Source organism: Molossus molossus, unplaced genomic scaffold (genome assembly GCF_014108415.1).
Source record: "Molossus molossus isolate mMolMol1 unplaced genomic scaffold, mMolMol1.p scaffold_m16_p_1, whole genome shotgun sequence".
NCBI lineage: Eukaryota > Metazoa > Chordata > Mammalia > Chiroptera > Molossidae > Molossus > Molossus molossus.
The window spans coordinates 189,651,585-189,673,890 of NW_023425344.1; the positions used below are offsets into that span (position 1 = coordinate 189,651,585).

The window sequence follows — 22,306 nt, forward strand, 5'->3', positions numbered from 1 at the left end:
ATATTTGCAAGTTTACATGAAAGACTGAAAATTTTTCCGAAGGGATGGATTAGAGTCTCAGCTTCTCAGAGGAACTGTGCTGAGCTCAATGCTCAGAGTAATATAGCCTATTCAACTGTGAGAGCTGTTCAATTACATGTTCCACATTTTTATTTGAAATAGTCTGACTTGTTTAATTTATTATCTACAGTTCATTCATAGGCATATGGGCAGGGGAAGGCATCAGTTTTGGGGAAGGGGGCACTTGAAGCTTATAAAATTTTTGAGGCCCTCTTTTAAAATAAGTAATGCTGTAAAACCCTGGCTGATTTGGCTCAGCGGTTAGAGCATTGGCCTGTGGACCAATGAATCATGGGTTCAATTCTGGTCAAGGGCACATACCTCGGTTATAGTTTATCCCTAGTCCTGGTCATGGTCCTGCGAGAGGTGACAAGTCAATGCGTCCCTCTCTCCCCCTCCCTCCCACTCTATCTGAAGATAGATGTAGAAATATCCTTGGGTGAGGATTTAAAAAAAACAAAAAGGTAATAAAAATGTCAAATTGGCTCTGGCCAGTTTGGCTCAGCGGTTAAAGTGTTGGCCCGCGGACCTGAGAGTTCTGGGTTTGGTTCCCGCTAAGGGCATGTACCTCGGTTGCAGTTCGTCCTCAGCCCCGGTTGAGGTCATGTGGGTGGCAACCACTCAATGTGTTTGTCTTACATCGATGTTATTCTCTCTTTTCCTCTCTCTCTCCCTCCCTCTCTGTCTGAAGATAAATGCAAAAAAGAAAAAAAAAAGTCCTTGGATGAGGATAAAAAAAAACAAATTGTGGTATTGTTATATACCAAAAGGTGAATATTTATTTGGATGAGCAACAAAATCATAACAAATTACAGATCTTGAAAAGCTGACAAATATAAAAAACACTATAAAATAAAAAAATACATCACATTTTCATTAACTGCCTGACATACCTGTACACTCTTTCTTCCCCATATTTTTGGGCTGCAAGTTTTTCACATGACTTGGATTTTATAGCATCAATTTCTATAGAGACAATAGAAGGAGTCATTCATCTTTCCTATGGCATACTGATCAAAACTTGTTTTTTATTTTTGATTGTTGGGATACTTGAAATATATATTTCACACACATACACACACACTCACACACACTTTAGTACTGCTACAGATTTATTTTATGCCCCACAAGCACAGGGATTCTGATAAATAGTACTGTGTGAGAAAAAAAGGTATATACTTAAAACTGTTGATGCAGCATTGTCAAGTGTATTACTAAAAAGAGAAAGCTCCCATTTTGACTAGGCATGGAGAACTGAGTCTTCCAATTATAATTTTACACTTCTACATGCCAGCTCTGTCTCAGTCGGGTTCTATCTTTTTACTTTCAAATGTCTTTATATTTGAAGTATGTATCTTGTGAGCCGCATATGGTTGGGTTGGTTTTTTCACCCAGTCTGATCATCTTTGTCTTTCAATCAAAGTATTTGGTCCGTTTGCATGCTCTTCAGGTTGTACTTTGCAGCAGCATTGATCACCCCCAAGTTGCCCCACCATACCTGTGACTTTGTTTCTCATTCACTATTGGCATAGTTTGGTGCCAGAAGCGGTAGGACACATTCATATTGTGATAGGACCCTTATCCCTGCACCTGCATGCTGGAACACCAGATGAGTGGGCACAATCGGCAGCAGGCGTGTTCCTGGAATCCATTTCTACATCAGACAGGTTAGCACTAACTTTACATGAAAGTGACTATGAATTCCTTAAAATATCTCACTAAACCCAATGTATCCCCAAATCAACTTTCCTTTATCTGGCTTCCAGATAAATGTATATAGATATATAGAAAGGGGCACTTACCAGGACAAGAAGCAGCTAGTTTTATGAGGGAGCAGGCAGGAAGAAGAACAAGTAAAAAAAGTCCTGAGTTGAGGGAAAGTTTGTCATATTCTGGGAATGATATAAACAGCATGAAAGAAGATTAAAAGGTGGATATCTTCAATTTTCTCCCTCCCTCCAGATTCATTGTCCACCCTACCCTGTGCCCAAGAAGGCTGACTTCTAAGGAATGCATCAGTGGTTCCCTTGCCCTCTGGCTTCTGGCTGAGTTCAGCCATGGCAGAGCACTGGTAGGAGATGAGAGGAAGGGAAGAGAGTGGACTCAGGAGATGTACTTTCTTGGATGCATACTTTACGGAGGCTTCAGCTCCTGTCGGTGGCCTTTTTGTACAGCTCTCAGGCCCTGAATGCTAAAACGGCTCCCAGCTGTGACTAGGCAGAGGCTGCTGCACCTTCTATGTTTCTTCACCCAAGCTCCACTCTTACCTGTGATCAGACTTACATTTTAAAAGGATCACTCTGGTTGTTTAAAAGTATAAACTGGAGGGATGGGGGTGTAGGGCAAGAGGAAGGAAAGCAGAGAGATTTGACAGTAACAGTTAAAAACCAGGACTGACTTTAAAAATCTTGAATGTGTGGACACTGTTTGAGAAACACAGGACTCGGAGCTCCATTTATTCATTCTACTTTTTCACTATTTATGTGCCAGGCAGTAGTATAGGCACTCGGGAGAAATAGATAAACAAATTATATAACTGAAAGGTAAAAAATGATAAGGAATAATAAAAAAAACAGAGCAAGGTAATAGGGTTGGGAGTACAGGGGTGGTAGAAATGGGTGCAATTTTAAATAATTCATCACTGAGAAGGTGACATTTGAGCTAAGGCCTGGAGAAGGTGAGGGAATGAGCCATGTGGAGACTATTACAGGCAGAGGACGAGGGCATGTCTGGTCATATTGGGAGCAACAGAAGCCGGTATAGCTAGAGCTCATAAGCTTCAGGGGGAGGGGGAGGAAATACGGTCAGAGAGGCCACAGAAGCCATATAATGTGGGGTCTTCCTTGGGGATTTGCTTGGGGAAGAGGCAGCAGAGAAGAGGTCATTGCTCCCCTCTCCTCTCAACACGCCCTCCAGGCTGGGAGAGGTGAGCGCTCTCACACAGCCTCCTTCCAGCCACTGTTCCATGACTGACAACAGGGGAAATTCATAATCCCGCTTATTTTCTCAGAATGCACTAGTCCTGCCTAATTGTATCTGTGCAGCACCTAACAAAAAATGCTGGCCTGATTCTCCAATGTTTATAAAATATTGGCATCCTAGGGGAAGCAAACTAAAATTGCACCATTAACCCTGCAGGGACATTGGTAGCAGTCACCTGTGTCCCCATGGCAGCAGCCTGCCTACTGAGATGGCTGGAAGACAGGCTTTGAAGCACCAGAGCAAAGATAATGATTTTCTCTTCCATTCAGGAAGATGTTTAATTGTGTTTTCCAAAAAGCCTTTGGGAGAAAGGGAGGAAGGGAAAACAGTCTCTCTTATTACTCTCTCCACTTGCAAGCAGTAAATTTAAAATGAACCTTTTTCAAAAAGTTTTTATTATGAAACATTTCAAGCACATACAAAATTTCTTAGGATAATATGTTGAATCTCTGAGTACTCATTACCTAGATTCAATAATTATCAACTAATGGACAATTCTTTTTCTATTTATCTAACTATATATATTTTTTCTGGGGTATTTTAAAGCATATTCCAGGCATCAATATGTGTTGAGCACTTACTATATGTCAGACACTACTCTGGATGCCTGAAATACAGCAATGAATAAAAGTATGTAGAGCCTGGCCGGTGTGGCTCAGTGGTTGAGCATCGACCTGTGCACCAAGAAGTCGCCGATTTGATTCCCAGTCAGGGCACATGCTCAGGTTGTGGGCCCAATCCCCAGTGGGGGGCATGCAGGAAGCAGCCTATTGATGTCCTCTCTCATCAATGTTTCTACCTCTCTCTCTCTCTCTCTCTCTCTCTCTCTCTCCCTCGCCCTTCCTCTCTCTCTAAAATCAATAAAGAAAAAAATTTTTTTAAGTATGTAGACAAAAATCCCTGTCCACAAAAAGCCCACAGTCTAGCTGGAAAGAAAGATAAAAATAAAATCAATAAGTGAATGATTTGGTATATCAGGTGATAAGTGCAATGGAGAAATATAAGGCAGGGGAGCAGAGGGGAGGGAGAGTGCAGGTGCAGAGGCTACATTTTTAATTAAGGGGGTTAGAGTATGTGTGCTGAACTTTGGTGTGTGCTACTCGGATCTCACTTCAGGACCGAAGGACTTAATCTCCGAGCTGCTGAAAAGAACCACTTCATCCAAGGTTATGATGCTTTCCTGTGAACCAGTGACTGAACTATTCAAGAATATAAATGCCTACACCTCTAGCCCCAACTCAGGACAGATTGGCTAAAGCTCCATTGAAACAATCCTGCATCTTTCCCAGCCTTTCCCTTCCATAGTTGTTGGTTCAAGAGCATAACTTACTAAAGCCTCTGCATGCTAATCTACATTTCAGGGTCTGCTTTTCAGGGAACCCAACCTGAGCCAGCAGGCCTTCCTAAGAACATGGCTTCTTAGCAGATATGTATATAAAGGACTGAACCCTGGTAATAAGGCATTCCAGTGGAGAATCACACTGGCAGAGTGGCTAAGAGCTCTTTCAGGAGCTAGCAGCTCCCAGCACTGCAAGACTGTCATGATCCTCCAACGTGGGACAGCCATAATAACCTCAGCATTTGAAGACCAAAGGTAAACAGGCAGCCCTCTGTCACTTCATTGATTTAAGCAAATGGATTTCTAGATGTTGTAAGAAGGCCTGAGACATGAAAGATAAGACAAGATCCTTTCCCTGGAGGAGTTCACAGTTTAGCAGGATAGATAGCTAGATATGTAAGCAGATAATTACAGTGAGAGATTCAATTTTATAGATATGTGTATAAAATATTTTCTTAGAAAAAAATATGCACCAAAAGAACATATACCAAAAGTTGGCAGTGGTTATCTTTATCAGATTATTCTTTCCCTTTTTCTCATTTATATTTATGGAATTTTTCCTTCAATGTATATCTATTAATTTTGAAATAAGAAAAAAAGGAAGCATGTACAAAAAGCAATGCAATAGGCCCTGGCCAGTGTGGCTGAGTTGGTTGAGCATTATCCCATGCACCAAAAGGTGGTGGGTTCAATTTCTGATCAGGACACATGCCCAGGTTTCAGGCTCGTTCCCCAGTAGGGAAAATGCAGGAGGTACCTGATGGATGTTTCTTTCTCTCTCTCTCTTAAATAAGTTAGAACTTTTTTTTTATAGCAGCACAATCGGATACATGCTGTATTGGAAATGTGCACTGTATTCTGAGGAAGCAGCTAACTTATCTGGAAAAATCAAAGAAAACTTCACAATATCTATTTTTCTAGTCTTACACTCATATGTCTTCCACATGCCAACCAAATGCAGTACAGGCCTTTTTTGAATCCTGGTCCAAGCAAACCAACTGTAAAAATATTTATAAGGCATGTGGGGAAATCTGAACTCTGCCTAGATATTTGATGATACTAAGGTAGTATTATTATTATGAAATATGATAAAGGTATTACAGTAATGTTGGGGAAAAAATTCTTATCTTTTAGGTAAACATACTGACATACTTATGGATAAAGTGATATGACATCTGGGATTTTTATGTGTAAATAAGCCATTGGGTGTGCCAAGTAGTTGGAAATAAAAAAAAAAAAAAAATGGTCATGAGTTAATGATTGTTACAGTTAGGTAATGAATGCATGGGAGTACATTCAATATTTTCTCTACTTTTGTGTTTGAAATTTTGTATAGTAATATATTCAATGACAATTAATATAACAATATTTTCTATAATAAATAAAAGCATCCTTCTAATATATCTTCAAGCCTAGCTCAAAAGGTATCTTCACTAGCCCTGGCCGGTTTGGCTCAGTGGTAGGGCATCGACCCATGGACCAAAGAGTCACAGGTTTGATTTCAATCAATGGCATGTACCTCGTCACCATTTGGTCCCCAGCCCTGGTCGGGGTTGTGTAAGAGGCAACCAGTCCATGTGTCACATTGATGTTTCTCTCTCTCTACCACTCTATCTGAAGATAAACAGATTTTTTTTTTAAAAAAAGGCATCTTCACTAATGAATGAGCAACGACAATAAATCCACGTGCATGCTGATGACTACACAAGCAAGCACTCAACATTACATTACATGTTGTCTATTTCATGATCATCTGATCTGTGTCAATGACACTTGTCTTACAATTTCAACATATATTTCATATTATTCAACCTTTATAGTGTGCTTACACACAATAATTAAATATTTTAATCTTTTTTTTTAAGCTCACCGGGGACATTTTTCCATTTTTTTGTTCAGATAGAGTGGGAGGGAGAGAGAGGAAGAGAGAGAGAGAGAGAGAGAGAGAGAGAGAGAAACATCGACGTGAAAGGGACACGTCGAGTGGTTGCCACCCGCACAACCCAACCAGTGCCGGGGACAAACTGCAACGGAGGTACGTGCCCTTAGCGGAAACCGAACCCGGGTCTCTCTGGGCCGCAGGCTGATGCTCCAACCGTTGAGCCAAACCTGCCAGGGCAAATATTTTAATCTTTTTATTATCAAGACAGAGGCATATTTTCTTTGAAACCTTGTTTATTAATTTTAATTTTTATTATGAAAAATTTTAAGAATATACAAAAACAGAGAAAATTATGAAGAACTCCCCTATTACTAATCACCCAGATTCAATAATTATCAATGTTTTGAAATACTTGTCATGTTCGTTTTTAGGGGGTGGGAGTGTGTTAATAAAAATTTTATACTGTTTTTATTTCATCCTTAAGCTCTAAAACATCAACATTACCTTACATTGACCTGAATGCTATTATCACATCTAAACAAATGAACAATAATTCCTTGGTGTCCTCTAAATTCAATCCATATTCAAATTTTCCAGGTCTCCCAAAAATATCTTTTTATAGCTAGTTTGTTATAATCCAATTTATATAAGATCTCTACATAGTATTTAGCTATTGTGTCTCTCTAGTCTTTTTAATTTTAAAAATTATTTATTTTTAAATTAAATTTATTGGGGTGACATTGGTTAATAAGATCATATATGTTTCAAGTGTACATTTCTATGATGTATCATCTGTATATAGTATTCTGTGCCCACCACCCAAAGTCAAATCTTCTTCCATCATCATATACATAGTATAAATGTACCACATCTTCTTTATTCAATCATCTATCAAAGGACATGTTAGTTGTCTTCATGCCTTGGCCACTGTGAATAATACTGCAATGGACATAGGGTATATATATCTTTGTGAATAGATTTTTTGCATTTTTTGGGTAGCTACCTAGAAGAGGGGTTGCTGAGTCATATGGTAACTCTAATTCTTAATTTTTTGAGGATCTGCCATACTGTTTTCCACAGTGGCTGTACCAGTTTACATTTCCATCAGCAGTGATGAGGGTTTTTGTTTTTTTTTCTCCACAACCTCTCCAATACTTGTTATTACCTGTCTTGTTGACAATAGCTGTTCTAACAGGCATGAGGTGATATCTCATTGCAGTTTTTATTTGCATTTCCCTAATAGCTAGTGAAGTTGAGCATCTTTTCATATGTCTGTTAGCCATTTGTATGCCTTCTTGGGAGAGGTGTTTGTTCGGGTCCTCTGCCCATTTTTAAATTGGATTGCTTGTTTGTTTGGTATTGAGTTGTATGAGTTCTTTATAAATTTTGGATATTAACCCCTTGTTGGAGCTCTTGTTTGCAAATATCTCCCATTCAGTTGATTGCCTTTTTGTCTTGTTGATGGTTTCTTTTGCTGTGCAGAAGCTTTTTAGTTTGATATAGTCACATTCATTTATTTTTGCCCCTACTTCTCTTGTCTTTGGAGTCAAATTCATAAAATGTTCTCTAAGACCAAGGTCCATAAGTTTAGTACCTATGTTTTCTTCTTTGAATTTTATTGTAAAACCTTTACTGACCATTCATTTCATTATTTGCACTCCACCTGAACTCTGAACATATAACAGGGAACCCATAACACACTCTTGTGCTTATTCATTTAACTATATTTAAATGACATCAATGAAACCTATTCAGTAAATAGAGCAGTTTTTTTTTTTTTAGTTTCTTTTTTTCTTTATTGATTTTAGAGAGAGAGGAAGGAAGGAAGAGGGAGAGAGAGATAGGAACATCGATGAGAGAGAACATTGACTGGCTGCCTCCTGCATGCCCCCATTGGGGATTTGGCCCACAACCTGGGCATGTGCCCTGACCTGAAATCAAACTTGCAACCTCTTGGAGTATGGGTCAATGCTCAACCACTGAGCTACACCAGCTGGGCAATAGTAGCTGTAGTTATTGTTATTATAATCACAGTCCTTTCCCTCTATTACACTACAAGACCAGTAATCATATTTTAGTTGTTTTTGCCTGTCTCAATATCTGGTACATTTCAACTGCTCAATAAATATCTGTTTTATGAATGTGTGAATAAATAAAACTTAGGATTACTCCATTCATAGACCCATATTAAGTTCAGTAAAAACATTAATAAGACTGAGGAATATAAACTAATTCATGCCTTACAATTTACTCAGTGCTCCATGGCTCATTTGATCAGAAACATAACATGTTCCTAGATTTAGTGTCCATTTAACATAGTCACTTTTAGTCCAAAAGGCAAAGTCAAATACCCTGTTTTATTGTTGGCAAGCAACAATCATCCTCAACAATCATCCTTTACTTTCTTTCTATCTTGAGCCTCTCCCAACTGCAAACACATATTGAGGGGAGAGGTGAGTCAGGAACAGGACATAGAATGGAGGGAGAGCCTGGTCGATTTTGCTCAGTGGTTAGAGCATCAGTTTGTGGACCGAAGAGTTGCAGGTTCGATTCCTGGTCAAGGGCACGTACCTAGATTGCAGGTTCAATGCCCAACCGATCGATTTGTCTCTCTTGCATCAATGTTTCTTTTTCTCTCTAAAAATCAATGGAAAAATATCCTCAGGTGAGGATTAACAACAACAACAAAAAGAAAGAATGGAGCGAGGCTAAGAGATTAGGTCAGCAATAGAGCCTCAGAATCAGTGAATGGTTATTTCACATAATATTTGCTAATGTTTCTTAAAAGTTGAAACCATTTCATGACTTATTTTTTAGGCTGTGTCAAAATATTCCTGACATCAAAATTACTTGATCTAAATATGTACCCATTTGATCTCCACAATAACATTGTGAAGTAAACAGAGCCTGCCATGTCTGTTTTAAAGAAGAGGATATAGGAAATTTACTCTTAACTCAACTGGGACTTTAAATTGTGATTTAAAAATTTTAAATGCAGTATACTGAGATAATAATGCTGTGTTATCCCTGCCAAGAAACAACTATTTGTTTTAAAATAATTGCTAGATTAAAAGTACTCTTTAGATTCGTAAATCAAGTATTTGAGTGCCTTCCAAACTCAAAAACCTCCAGAAGGAGGGAAATTTGTTTGTCATCTTGTTTGTTTGTTTGTTTTTTAGGTACTTGAATGACTAACTTGCTCCTTGAAAAGCAGGGGTGCAGAAATCAAAGGCCTGATTGTGCTGAATCCTTCTCTTCTGTTATTATTCAGACTGGTTCCCAGCATGCTGCAGTCCAAAGGAAAGGGTCCAAGCTCTGTTTAAAAATCAGAGACTAAAGAGCTTACTCAGCACCCTGCTCACATTAGTGTTGCTTGCTTTCATCTTTAAAAATCTTTTATTATACAGTAATCTTAGGTTTCTGGGAATATTCTCAGAATATAGGAAGCACCTCCTTGACCTATTTATGATGAAAAATGCTTTTCATCACTATCCCCTCTCTTCAAGAACACTGGAACAACCAGGTATTTAGGTATAATTGAATCCTTGGGAAGAATTTTACAGAAGTGCAGCTGTTTGTTGTTGTTTACTTTGGGGGGGGGGGCAGCTGTTCCCCTTGATGAGAATGGGAAATTTTAAAATAAAACTGCCTCTTGCTGCTCACCTACCCAGGACTGATGAGGACATTCATTCCTAGGGAACAGGCAATGTTTTTGTTTTAGTTCTGTTTCAGCATCTAGGAGTGAGAATGTGTTGCAGCAATCTATTTGAAAGAATGTTTCATAAATTTCAGAATTAAAAAACAAAAACAAACTGATGAACAAAATAGATTCGGAGACATAGTAGTAGGGTACAGACTGACAATCCTCGGAAAGGGGTTGGGGGGAGGGGAGGGAAGAGATAAAATACAGAATTTATATGCAGGTATGCATAACCATGGATATGGACAACAATGCTGGGGACGGGGACGGGGGCGGGACCTGGAGGAGGGGGTCAATGGGGGTGGGGGGGAGAAACATTTGTAACAAAAATTGATTAATAAAATAAATAAATAAAACTCCATAGAGCTGTGACACAAGAGCACCAAGGGACGCTTGATATGTCAACCCAATCACAAAAGGCAGGACTTTTCTAAGGATTTTAACTACCGTGTAACACAAGGTGGAATAGAAATAAGGGATTCTGGAGCAGATATCTCAGAATAATCCCAAAGCAGAACCCTTCACACGGGTTATCTACTTTCCCTTGACAGGTGCACCGACAGAGAAGGCATTTGGTCCTTGAGGCAGTGTTTACTTGGGGAATTACGACAATGGTGTCCAAGCTTACGGCAATTCAGGTGACCCTGAGCGCAGGAGCAGCCCTAGGACTGCGGCACAGAAAATACGCTAGCCGATCTGTCACCCTTCCCCCCTTCCTTTCCCAGGGGATTGGAGTAGCATTGGAGTCGCTGACGCCATCCTTTCCCGCCTCTGGCTTGCAGGGAGCATGCGCTTCCTTGCTCACTTGGTCTCAAGGAGAGAGTAAGGCTACGCCCTAGCCGATCCGCGGCCGGCTCCGCGTCACAGGAACTTCAGCACCCACGGGGCGGACAGCGCTCTCCTCCACCTGAGGACCTGACTCTCCAGCGCCCACAGCCTTTACTCGGGAGTCGCGTGGAGCTTCACCGGCTGCTGGGTTCCCACCACCGTTCCACCCCGCACCCGCCCTCCCAGCTCTTCCTGTTTTTACTCCTCTTTTTCATTCATAACAAAAGCTACAGCTCCGGAAGCCGGCGCCAGGCTGTTTCTGAAGCCAAGAGTGGAAGAATGGGGTTTCTTTGGACCGGCACTTGGATTCTGGTTTTGGTAGTCCACAGCAGCCCAATTCAGGCTTTCCCCAAACCGGAAAGCAGCCAAGGTACGTGGACACTTTTCTTCCCACCTCCCTTTTCTTCGCCGCGAAAAGGTAAAGCTTGGCATAATACATGAGCTGCAAATCACCTTGCCTCATTTTCTGATTAGCTCATATCCGTGCATATTGACAGAGAAATCAGTTCGAATTTAGAGTCAGATCCTCCCTCACTTTTTATATAATAAAGCAACAACCTGGGTTGTTTTCAAAGGTTTTATTTTGAAATTGGGAGGGGGTGGCTTTTCTGCCTAATACAGTGGCTTGGGTTTTTTGTTCTGTTTTTTTCTAGTTGTTTTACAATCTTTCTCAGATACTCTATTAATAACAGGTGCGATAAAAGAGCTTTTAATGTGCTAATAAAACCAATCCAAATTATGCTTTATCTAGTTGAAAACAGCTGGTAAGCCAAGTGTTAGAACTATATGTTAGTTTCTGTTCAGGAAAAAAAAAAGTGTAATTCTATTAGCTCAAGAAACACAGCAAGATAATAAGCAAGGCAACACGATGGTCATTGTTATTGCATAATCTTGATAATCTTTGTTAATATGTATTTTTATTTCATGGTTATACAAAATATGTCTTCTAATATTTGGTTTTTCTTTATGGAGATTTTATTTCATGAGACATATTGTGTCTTTCCAATACACAGTTAAATTTATATTTTTATGTTTATTCTAGACAAACCTATACATAATAAAGAATTAAGTGCAGAAAGACCTCTGAATGAACAGGTAGGTCAAAAATAAAGTTATAAATGCTACTTCAATTTATTTTAGTTATTATAATTTAATGTAATTATGTTGTGGCATTTTAGCTATTCTGAATTCACAAACTTCAGGGGATTGATAATAAATTGACAGAAACTAGGATGGGAAATATAATTTTGGTAATATCTGTATAATACATAAAGCTGAATGTATAATAACACTGTGAGGACCACATCACTTCCACTCTATTGTAAGAATGCTTAATTTATCAGAGATTTACTTTTCACCAATATTGTAGGAGAAGGGAATTAATGCTTATAAACCGTCTATCCTTTATTTTATCTCAATGCTTATGACAATGCTTTGAAATAGAAATTATTAACTACATTTTACAAACAAGAAAACAAAATCCTATGAAGATTAAATCATTTAGCTGTCATATTTGGTCAGTGGTGGAGCAATGATTTAAAACCAGATCTATATCCTTTCACAGATTGCTGAAGCAGAAGCAGACAAGATTAAAAACACATACCCTCCAGGTAAAAAGAAACTATATTAGTGTTAATTTAAGTGACAGTGGGTTATGAAAATCTTAATTAAAATGGGTATTTTGGGTTTGGGGGCTTTTCTTTCAGAAAACAAGCCAGGTGAAAGCAATTATTCCTTTGTTGATAACTTGAATCTGCTAAAGGCAATAACAGAAAAGGAAAAAATTGAGAAAGAAAGACAATCCGTAAGAAGCTCCCCATATGATAATAAATTGAACTTGGAAGATGTTGATTCAACCAAGAATCGTAGACTAGTTGATGATTATGATTCTACTAAGAGTGGACTGGATCATAAATTTCAAGGTAAATGAGGAAAAAAATATTTGCTATATATTTTCTCTAATTTAGAGTTTCTCATTATGGGTTAGGAGAAAGCCATATATATATATATATACTCTCAAAATCTTCTATTAGTCAGGTCCAAAATTGAGATAAAGCCCAAATTTACTGACAATATACAACGTGCCAGTTCCACAGAAACCCAAATTTTATTTTTTCTTTAAAGGTCCCTATACTGATACTTTGAAAAAAATTTAAACCTACTATCTATATTCTATGCTATTTAATATTTTAACTATTAGTATCAACAAATATCATAATTCTCAAATGATTAAATCAACAAAATACTCTCTTCCCAAAGGTGAAATACCCATTACTCCCTTTTCCGGGTACTCTTTCTAGCTATAGCCTTTCTCCCTAGGTCATTCTAACCTTTTCATGGCTTTAGTTACCATCTATATCCTGATGTCACATATCACTAAGCCTAGACTTTTCTGAGCTATTGATACATACATACATACATACATATCTATATGTATATAGACATGGATATATATGTATATGTATTTAATATCTTACCTTAGCAGTCTCAGAAGCACCTCAAACTTAGCATGGCCAAGATTAATCTCATAATATCTGTACACCTTACAACCTAGCCCTCTTAGAGTGTTCTTTCTCTAAAAAAGGCACTATTCCTCGTGCAGTTTTTCAAGACAGTAATCTAGGAATCAAACTACTTCACTTTTCCTTCATCTCTCAAGTTGTAATCCACCAATCTTATCAATTTCACCTCTTCTATCTGTCAATTTTCCCCTCTATTTCTAATTACCAATCTCTAATCATGTCTCCCTTCAACTCAGCAAAATCCTCTAATGGATCTTCCAACACCCACTTTGCCCCCTCTCCAACTCATTCTTTATGTAGCAGCCAGAGTGATCTTTTCAACACACAAATGTGTAATTCTTTTGCATAAGACCCATTAATAGATTCCCATTTCTCTTGGGATAAAAACCAGAATCCTTAACATGGTTTCTACAGTCCTGCATGAACTAGTTTCTATTTTTCTAGGTTCATCTAGCACACATGATCTGATAAAAACCTTATTCCTTTCCTTCATGTCACTTAATGCAATTTGTAATTTTACATTCTTAAGTGTGCCTACTTATGATTTATCTCTTTCTCCTAAACTAAACTGAAAACTTCAGGAGAACAGAGACAGTGTAGCCTCAGTGTCTGGATGGTCATGAATACATTGCATGAATTGATAAATGAATAAATAAACGTATAAAAGAATACATGAGAGAATAAATGAACTATTTACCTAGGCATTGACGAAGAGAGTGTGTTTTCCATCCTGAATACCAGTACTTAGGAGTGACCACAGATTTTCTTATATGTCCTTGCTCTGTTCCACGGCCACAAGAGATTATGCTGATTATCTCTGCCAGAAAACAACTGCCAATTACATTTTACTTTTATAGAATATCACAGCCCAAGAAGATTTCAGAAGTGTGTTGTGCATGTAATAGGGTGGGACAGATGGTTTATATTTTAACACAATTTATGTTACATACTACTCAGGAAATTTTTTTTTTTTTTTTTTTGGTATGTGCCCCTAGCTGGAACTGAACCAGGGACTCTCTGGTCCGCAGGCCAATGCTCCAACCACTGAGCCAAACCGGCCAGGGCAGGAAATTTTTTTTCTTGAATTTTGTTTTAACCTAAAATATTTTGACTAGAAATAGACACTGGGCATAGCTTCATACAAAAAAGATTCAACTACTTTGAACTGACCATTTGATTTAATAAAATTAAAAAATAGCCTAATATTTATTTGACTGAATTTTTTGGTCAAACTGATTGTACATTCAGGCAGGGGCACAGATCGGTTTGTGATCAGATCACTAACTTGAGCAACTTACTTTTAAATTATTCAACATTTTATTACCATCCCTGATGGGTTCTCAACTACCAAGTGTTAGTCCTGATGGCTCTAGTTTCCCTTAGGAGTGATTTTAAATCCACTGGAGATTACTGATTTGTGAGTGAATTGCTGGTCTTCTCTCACACTCTGGAAATCCTGGAAACAGAACATTTGATACCACCTAGGTAACTAGAACTTAGGCATACAGACTTACATCCCCAGAAAGAAAGGGGGGCAGGGGGTGAGGGAACCTAACTTTTGCAGGGAGCTTTCAAATCTTTAGGAAACCTCCAAATGAGCTTGTGATATAGGACCCATCAATTCTTTTCAGTGAGTTCTGCAGCATGTGTGATTCGGGATTTTTTCTAAGTTTCTTTTATGAAGTAGTGCTTTCAGGTTCCTATGTGCATTCACCAAACAAATGCTCATTGAGCAATTACCATGCATCAGTCTATGAACTAGACCAGCCATGTTCAACTTTCTTCATCTCATTGCACACATAAACTAATTACAAAAATTCTGTAGCACACCAAAAAACAATATATTACATTTTTTGCTGATCTGACTCCAAAAAAAGGTATAATTTTGATTCATTCACACCGGATGGCTATTGTTGTGTTGGCTGTTGTCATTTTTTTTTTATAATCTAAGTGAAAAGAGGTCAGTGCTCCTGACTAAATAGTGAGGTATTGCATGTTTTAAAATTTTTTGCAGCACACTGGTTGAAAATCACTGAACTAAACAATAAGCTCTATGTAGTTAGGGACCATGCCTAAACTCTTCGTCACTCTTATTTCCAGTTCCGTCTCATGTTAAGATTTTCATAAAAACATATTGAGCATGCCCTGGCCAGTTTGGCTCAGCAGTTAGAGCATTGGCCCACAGACCAGAGAGTCCCAGGTTCGATTCCCACTAAGGGCACATACCTCGGTTGCAGTTTGTCCCTGGCCCCGGTTGGGGTCATGTGAGTGGCAACCAGTCAAAGTGTCTCTCTTACATCAATGTTTCTTTTTTTTTTTTTTATCCTCACCCGAGGATATTTTTCCATTTTTTGTACAGATAGAGTGGGAGGGAGAGAGAGGAAGGAGAGAGAGAGAGAAACATCGACGTGAAGGGACACATCGAGTGGCTGCCACCCGCACGACCAACCAGGGCCGGGGACAAACTGCAACCGAAGTACGTGCCCTTAGCGGGAACTGAACCCGGGTCTCTCCGGACCACAGGCCGACACTCTAACCACTGAGCCAAACTGGCCAGGGCACATCAATGTTTCTTTCTCTCTCTTCTTCCTTCTCTCCCTCCTGCTCTATCTGAAGATAAATGCAAAAATGTTCTCAGGTGAGGATAAAAAAAACATATTGAGTAAATGAATGTCAAATGCCACATTAGATGCTGAAGATTCAAAATGTAACTTAGCAAAACCTAATTAGGCAGAACATGGCCCTTTTACATTCACTTAGAATGTTATAACTGCTTTTTAAAAAGTTATAAATGTTGAACTCATGTTTGGCTTCCCCTTGATAGTCTGTACAGGATGACATACCCCTTCATGAGTGTTAGAGAGGTCATTCTGAGTAATTCTGTCCATTTTATTCATTTTTATTTATTTTTAAAATATGTTTTTATTGATTTTTTGGAGAGAGAAATAGAAACATTGATGTGAGGGAGAAACATCGATCAGCTGCCTCCTGCATGTTCCCCACTGGGGATCAAGCCTGCAACCTAGACATGTGCCCTGACCAGGAACCAAACCAGGAATTCAGTTCATGGGACAACGCTCAGTCCACTGAGCCACGCAGGCTGGGCTAATTCTGTCCATTTTAGAGGCACCAGGGGAAGTTAGGAGAAGGTAAAAATCAAGGCCCAAGTGCTCAATTATTGGCCCTATCTAGCAAAGCTCTGCTAAGGGAGGCCTGAGCTCCTGGTCAAAGACAGTACAACAGTGCAGCAGAGGAAAGAGGCTATTTCTTGAGTGTTACTAATGTTCTCCCTGTTGTGAAATAAATGAACTGAAAAGCAGTTATCTCAGTTATTTATTTTCTTTCCCACTTATAACCTGGGATCTGGAAAAGGAAGAGTATTGATAGTTCCAGCCAGCAACTAATAGTCTTTCTTTTTCAGATCCTGAGGATAGTGGGATGGGAAATCAATTATTCCACCTCTACATAGACCCAGGCAGTTTCTGCCCCACCTATTCCCAAGAGTCTGACCTTCAACTCACAAATGGAAAAAAAAAAAAAAAAATCAGACCTAACTGATAATGGACCTCTGCTCCTGAACAACATACAAAAACAGATGATGAACTCAATTTTCAGTCAGCCAGGAAGGGAACTGATTTTATGGAATTTTTGTGTTCATTAGTCACTCTGGTTAATAGGGCTCAAAGGGATCAGAGTTCGTGGGTTGGTCAGCAGCTCAGCATCCCCAATATACTGCCAGAAAACTTTCAGTTCTCCAGGCAAAATAACTACTCATTTTCCTCAGTGTCTTTCCAAACGAGAAAATAGTCTGCCTGAGGCTGCATATCCTTCCATCTCCATAGAATCTGGAAAAAAGACCATGGACAAAATTTCTTGCTTGAATCCCCGGAAGCCATGGAAGAAAAGGGCAGAATCAAAATAGAAATACTAGCTTCTTCCTCTTTAAGTGAATATGGTCAGAATTATTTGGGCAGAATTTAGCTAGGGATTCAATGTTTATTTGCTCTAGAAGATAATCACAGTTCTTTTATTTCAGGTACAAATCCACTGTCTGTTATAATAGTACATTAACTTTCACATAATACTTTGCAACTTATTATTATTTTTTTAATCCTCACTGGAGGACATTTTTCCATTTTTTGTTCAGATGGAGTGGGAGGGAGAGAGAGAGAGAAACATCGACATGAAAGGGACACATTGAGTGGCTGCCACCCGCATGACCCAACCAGGGCTGGGGACAAACTGCAACCAAGATATGCGCCCCTAGTGGCAATTGAACCCGGGTCTCTCTGGACCACAGGCCGAGGCTTTAACCTCAGCCAAACAGGCCAGGGCGCAACTTATTTCATCTCATCCTCACAATCCCTTGAAATGGATACTTTTACTACATTTCTCTACAGCAATCCAAGGATATATAAATAAGATGTATCACTGGAGCTAAAATGCTGATCTTTCCAATCTGCCTAGAGGTGAAAAGGGTATTTAAGTGCCTTGTAAACATGCGTGTATGAATAGACTGCTCCATGTGATAGGGGTCGGAAAAGATCAGTTGACTCCTGGGAGTTCTTCGTGGACGAGGTGCAATGCTTCCTTGTCACCAGTCCTACCACATGCTGCTATAAGTATTCCCCGGAAAGCCCAGGAAATATCTGCAGATATTTACATAGATTTACAAACTACTTTGTGCAAATCTGTTGTCACATTTTTAAAGTTTAAATTCCAGGCACATAAAATAAGTTTCCTATTTTCTGGAGAAACAGGCTTGTCACATTAAGCTGCTGTAATATAAAGGCACTCTGGCACATGATCACTTAGAAGCAAACATTTCTTCCAGGTAAGTCATAAAATCTTCAGTACACACTCTCTGATTCTAGGTGTGAGGCAGGTTTCCTCACCCTCTGCCCAGGAATTTACCTGCAAATAGAGTACATGTGTGGATACTACTAATCTACTCCTTGCATGGAAATGGAGTATCATATAATATATAGAAGGGCACTTTAAATAATATGGCATACTAGATAAATATGGCATACTATCAAAACAAAAAAGTGTAATATTGTTTATATTATTAGTGGTAATAAAAAATAGAGAGGACTTTTGTGTTGACTTCAGATTTTCCTGCCTCTTATAATTACATAAGAGGCTTTCAGAATTTCCATTGTCATCTAAGTTCTTTACTTAAAGTCAAATTTTATTTCAAACCAAGAGTTTATGGGGACCAAGTACCACTATAAATATACTCCAAAGATATTTAAGTATACAAGAGCAAGATATCGATTAGAAAGCTAATATGATCCAAGAAATAGACCTATGTTTTTACCATGATGTGAATTATGATTACTCTGTCTAGATGATCCAGATGGCCTTCATCAGCTGGATGGAACTCCTTTAACCGCTGAAGACATTGTCCAGAAAATTGCTACCAGGATTTATGAGGAAAATGACCGAGGAGTATTTGACAAGATCGTTTCTAAACTTCTGAATCTTGGCCTAGTGAGTCATATACATGAGAATAAACCAAATTCTTAGTACAGAATATGCTAAGAAGCCAAGCCATTTGATTTAAGTAGCCAAATGTTTATAAGGCATCTACTTTATACTAGGCACCATAGGTTTCCATGACAAGTAAGGCACCATTATTTCCCTCTAGAAATGTATAGTATATCAGAGAAATTAGACAAGTACACCCATGCATATAATGGAAGCTACATAAGAACCATAAGATTGATTTGGTTTGCCAGAGGATGGATTATATCCAGTTGAGCTATCAGGCAAATCTTCAGAGGAGGAGGTGTTCGAAGTGAGCTTAGAAAGATGGTTAGGATTTAACCAGGTTAAGTAAAAGGCATGGGTGAGGTGAGAAGGAAATAGCATGAACAAAGACGTGCAATATTTGGGAAACTAAGCAATCCAATTTGACCCTGCCTCAGCTTGGCTCCCAGCCCCACACAGCCCTGGCAGGCGTTAGGAGGGTGCTAAATTTGCAGGTTTCAAAGGTTACCTGACCTTGACTTGCATCTGAGGGTTGAGAAACAATTCTCAAGATGTGTTCTGTGGGTGCCAACAGACAATACTGACCACTTGCACAGTGAGTCCAAAGTCACTTCTTCCCAGGAGTGCTGGTCAGTCACTATGAAGACCTACATGTCTGGAGGCATAAACAAGCGTTGTTCAGAAGAGGGATCAGAAGTTTCTCTTGTCTTCTGAAAATGTATTTAACTACAGAATTTAGGCTAGATTTTTTTAAACCATAAAAATGGGAATAACAGTTATATATGCTTTGACTCTTTATAACAGATAACAGAAAGCCAGGCACACACACTGGAAGATGAAGTAGCAGAGGTTTTACAAAAATTAATCTCCAAGGAAGCCAACAGTTATGAGATACCCAATAAACCCACAAGCAAGACTGAGAGTCAGTCTGGAAAAATACCAGAGAAAGTGGTATGTATATGTGAATGTACGTGAGCATGCTATGTACGTTAAGTGTGCATGTGTATGGACATGAGTGTGTGTGTATATATACTTGTATTTATATATAATTAATACAATCTGAATATAATTAGAACCTCATTGGAAGATTTGGGGTATGCAACATTTTCATCCCACTTAAATATTCATGAAATAGCAGTAAGTTAAAAGATATAAATGACCTCTACTTTGAAAATAATTTAGAAATACCTGTGACATTATATTAAATAGTAAAGATTATATTGTATATCCCACAGTATAATAACACATAATATGTAAAATGGTTATTTCACATAACAACTATTTGTATAATCCCAGTGTACTGAAATTAAATATTTCACAGCTCTCTTGGTATCCAACTTCTGTTCACTGTGGATACCATAATATGCCCCCAAAATTAAAAACACAATAAAATAAACAGGTTGATTTGATCTTCTGCCAAACCAGCTTTCATATTCCCCATAGCGAGTTGCCTGAGCTACCTCTGCTCTACCCTGCTCCTTCCCCTTTTCATTGGGTCACAGGTCTGTCTGTTATCCTTTACTGAGACCAGTCATTATTTCTTCCTTTTCCTTGATAGACTCCATGCCTCTTCATCTCCTCTTTTTTTTAATCCTCACCTGAGGACATTTTTCCATTTTTTGTTCAGATAGAGTGGGAGGGAGGGAGAGAGAGAGAGAAACTTCTACGTGAAAGGGACACATCAAGTGGTTGCCACCCGCACGACCAACCAGGGCCAGGGACAAACTGCAACCAAGGTACATGCCCTTAGCAGGAACCAAACCCGGGTCTCTCTGGACCGCAGGCCGACGCTCTAAACGCTGAGCCAAACTGGCCAGGGTTTCATCTCCTCTTTAATCTCAGCCAAGCTGCTGACATTTTTGTCTCCTCCTTGAATTCTCTTTAAAACTCTAGATGGAGCTAACGATAGGAAGATATCAAACTCTGACTTTCTCCACCAGAGCACCTAGACCCCATGGCCTCTCATCCCCTTCAACATCCTATTCCAAATACCAGAGAAAAGATTATATAGGTTTAAAATGATTATAAAAAAGATTATATACTCCTGTTTAAGAGGAGGCTAAAACACATAAATTGGATCTGGATTTTTGTTACTAGATGGTCTAAAAGCTCTCGTTTGTTCTTCCTACTTCCAATCCCCATTAGCTGCCATCTTTCTAAGCAGTTTTTGAAGATCTATCCAATGTAAAAAACTTTTTTAGCTTTATCAAAGAACTCATGACTTTCACTCAAGCTTACCAGACTTAACTGAAACTGACATAACTATTTTCATTCCAGTTATATACTCCTTATTTTCTATCTTTAAAATGTCCTTATTCTTAATCTGTTTACTCATGGTATCTAAATACATCAATGCAAATAAAATATTTTTAAATAAATGTTTATTGAGGTACCAACTATGTACCAAGCACTGGGAATATCATGCTTATTTTAAAAGATACAATCCCTGCTCTCAAGAAGCTTAAGATCTAATGGAAGAGGTAGATAGTTTTTAAATAGTCATGTATTTTAATTACAACTTAATTGCATCAAGTACTCTGAGGAAAAAAAGAAACACGGCTCTAGGAACCTTAAAAAGGGTTATCCTGGGCTCAGGCTCAAGGAATCTTCCCTGAGGAAGGAACCTGAGCTGAAAACTGAAGGCTGAAGAGGAATGAACTTGTGACCATCCATGGGAGGCAGCATGTAAAGAAGAATGTGTGGAGTATCCAAGGAACTCAAATGAGCACAGTGTGGCTGGAATATAGAGGGAGAGCAATGAGAGATGAAACTGGGGAGGTGGACCCAGGTCAGACCAGGCAGTGCCTTATGAGGCACCTACTGTATAGATTCCAATCTTTATCATAATGATAGAAAAACACTGAAGGATTATAAGCAAAGGGGTCACATTGTCTGGTTTTTAAAAAATAACTCTGGGTACAAATGTGGAAAATATAATGTTGGGAATAGATTGGAGGTGGGCAGTATACCAGTTAGAAGGTAAGATATCAAGACAGCTTGGATAGGAGTCGGGTAGGGAGAAGGGGAGAAATGTATAAATTTGGGACAAATTGTGAAAGTAGGGCCAAAAGGGATGGATAGAATGGAAGAAAAGGAAGAGGAAGAAGAAAAACAGCGTATAAATTTCTGTCTAGTTCACTGAATAGAGAATGGATCATTAATATGATGAACACTGGACATGGATCAAGGAAAAAGAGTCTTATGCACCCTTCTAGACAGCCTTTACAATGCCACCCAGAAATCTCCAAGGTGTGACTGCCCCACTTACGTTAGGTATTCCAACAAGCTTTCCTATACCTTGTACCGTCTTTTTTGGTAGAGTCTGTGAACTCAACTCTCCTCTTCTTGGTGAAAGGCAATCTTACCAGGAGATAGAACTGGTGGAGGGGAACTTGGCCAGAGCAGAAACCTAGAAATTCCCTAATTCTCCCCTAAGCAGGATCCAGGGTCTTCAGTCTCTATGTCCCAATGACTTTCCCATGTGACTAGATGTTCACCCT

The 22,306-nt window shown here is 38.9% G+C and overlaps 1 protein-coding gene across 1 annotated transcript in view; it reads left to right on the forward strand.

Moving 5' to 3' along the window:
* The first annotated feature begins 10,579 nt into the window (after positions 1 to 10,579).
* Positions 10,580 to 22,306, forward strand: part of SCG3 (secretogranin III) — a 47,035-nt gene continuing 35,308 nt past the window's right edge. The window contains exons 1-7 of the mRNA XM_036266065.1: positions 10,580 to 10,601; positions 10,689 to 11,161; positions 11,834 to 11,886; positions 12,356 to 12,401; positions 12,498 to 12,713; positions 18,664 to 18,806; positions 19,611 to 19,757. Of these exons, the coding sequence (XP_036121958.1) occupies positions 11,071 to 11,161; positions 11,834 to 11,886; positions 12,356 to 12,401; positions 12,498 to 12,713; positions 18,664 to 18,806; positions 19,611 to 19,757 (696 nt within the window). The 5' untranslated portion in view covers positions 10,580 to 10,601; positions 10,689 to 11,070. The remainder of the gene's footprint in view (positions 10,602 to 10,688; positions 11,162 to 11,833; positions 11,887 to 12,355; positions 12,402 to 12,497; positions 12,714 to 18,663; positions 18,807 to 19,610; positions 19,758 to 22,306) is intronic.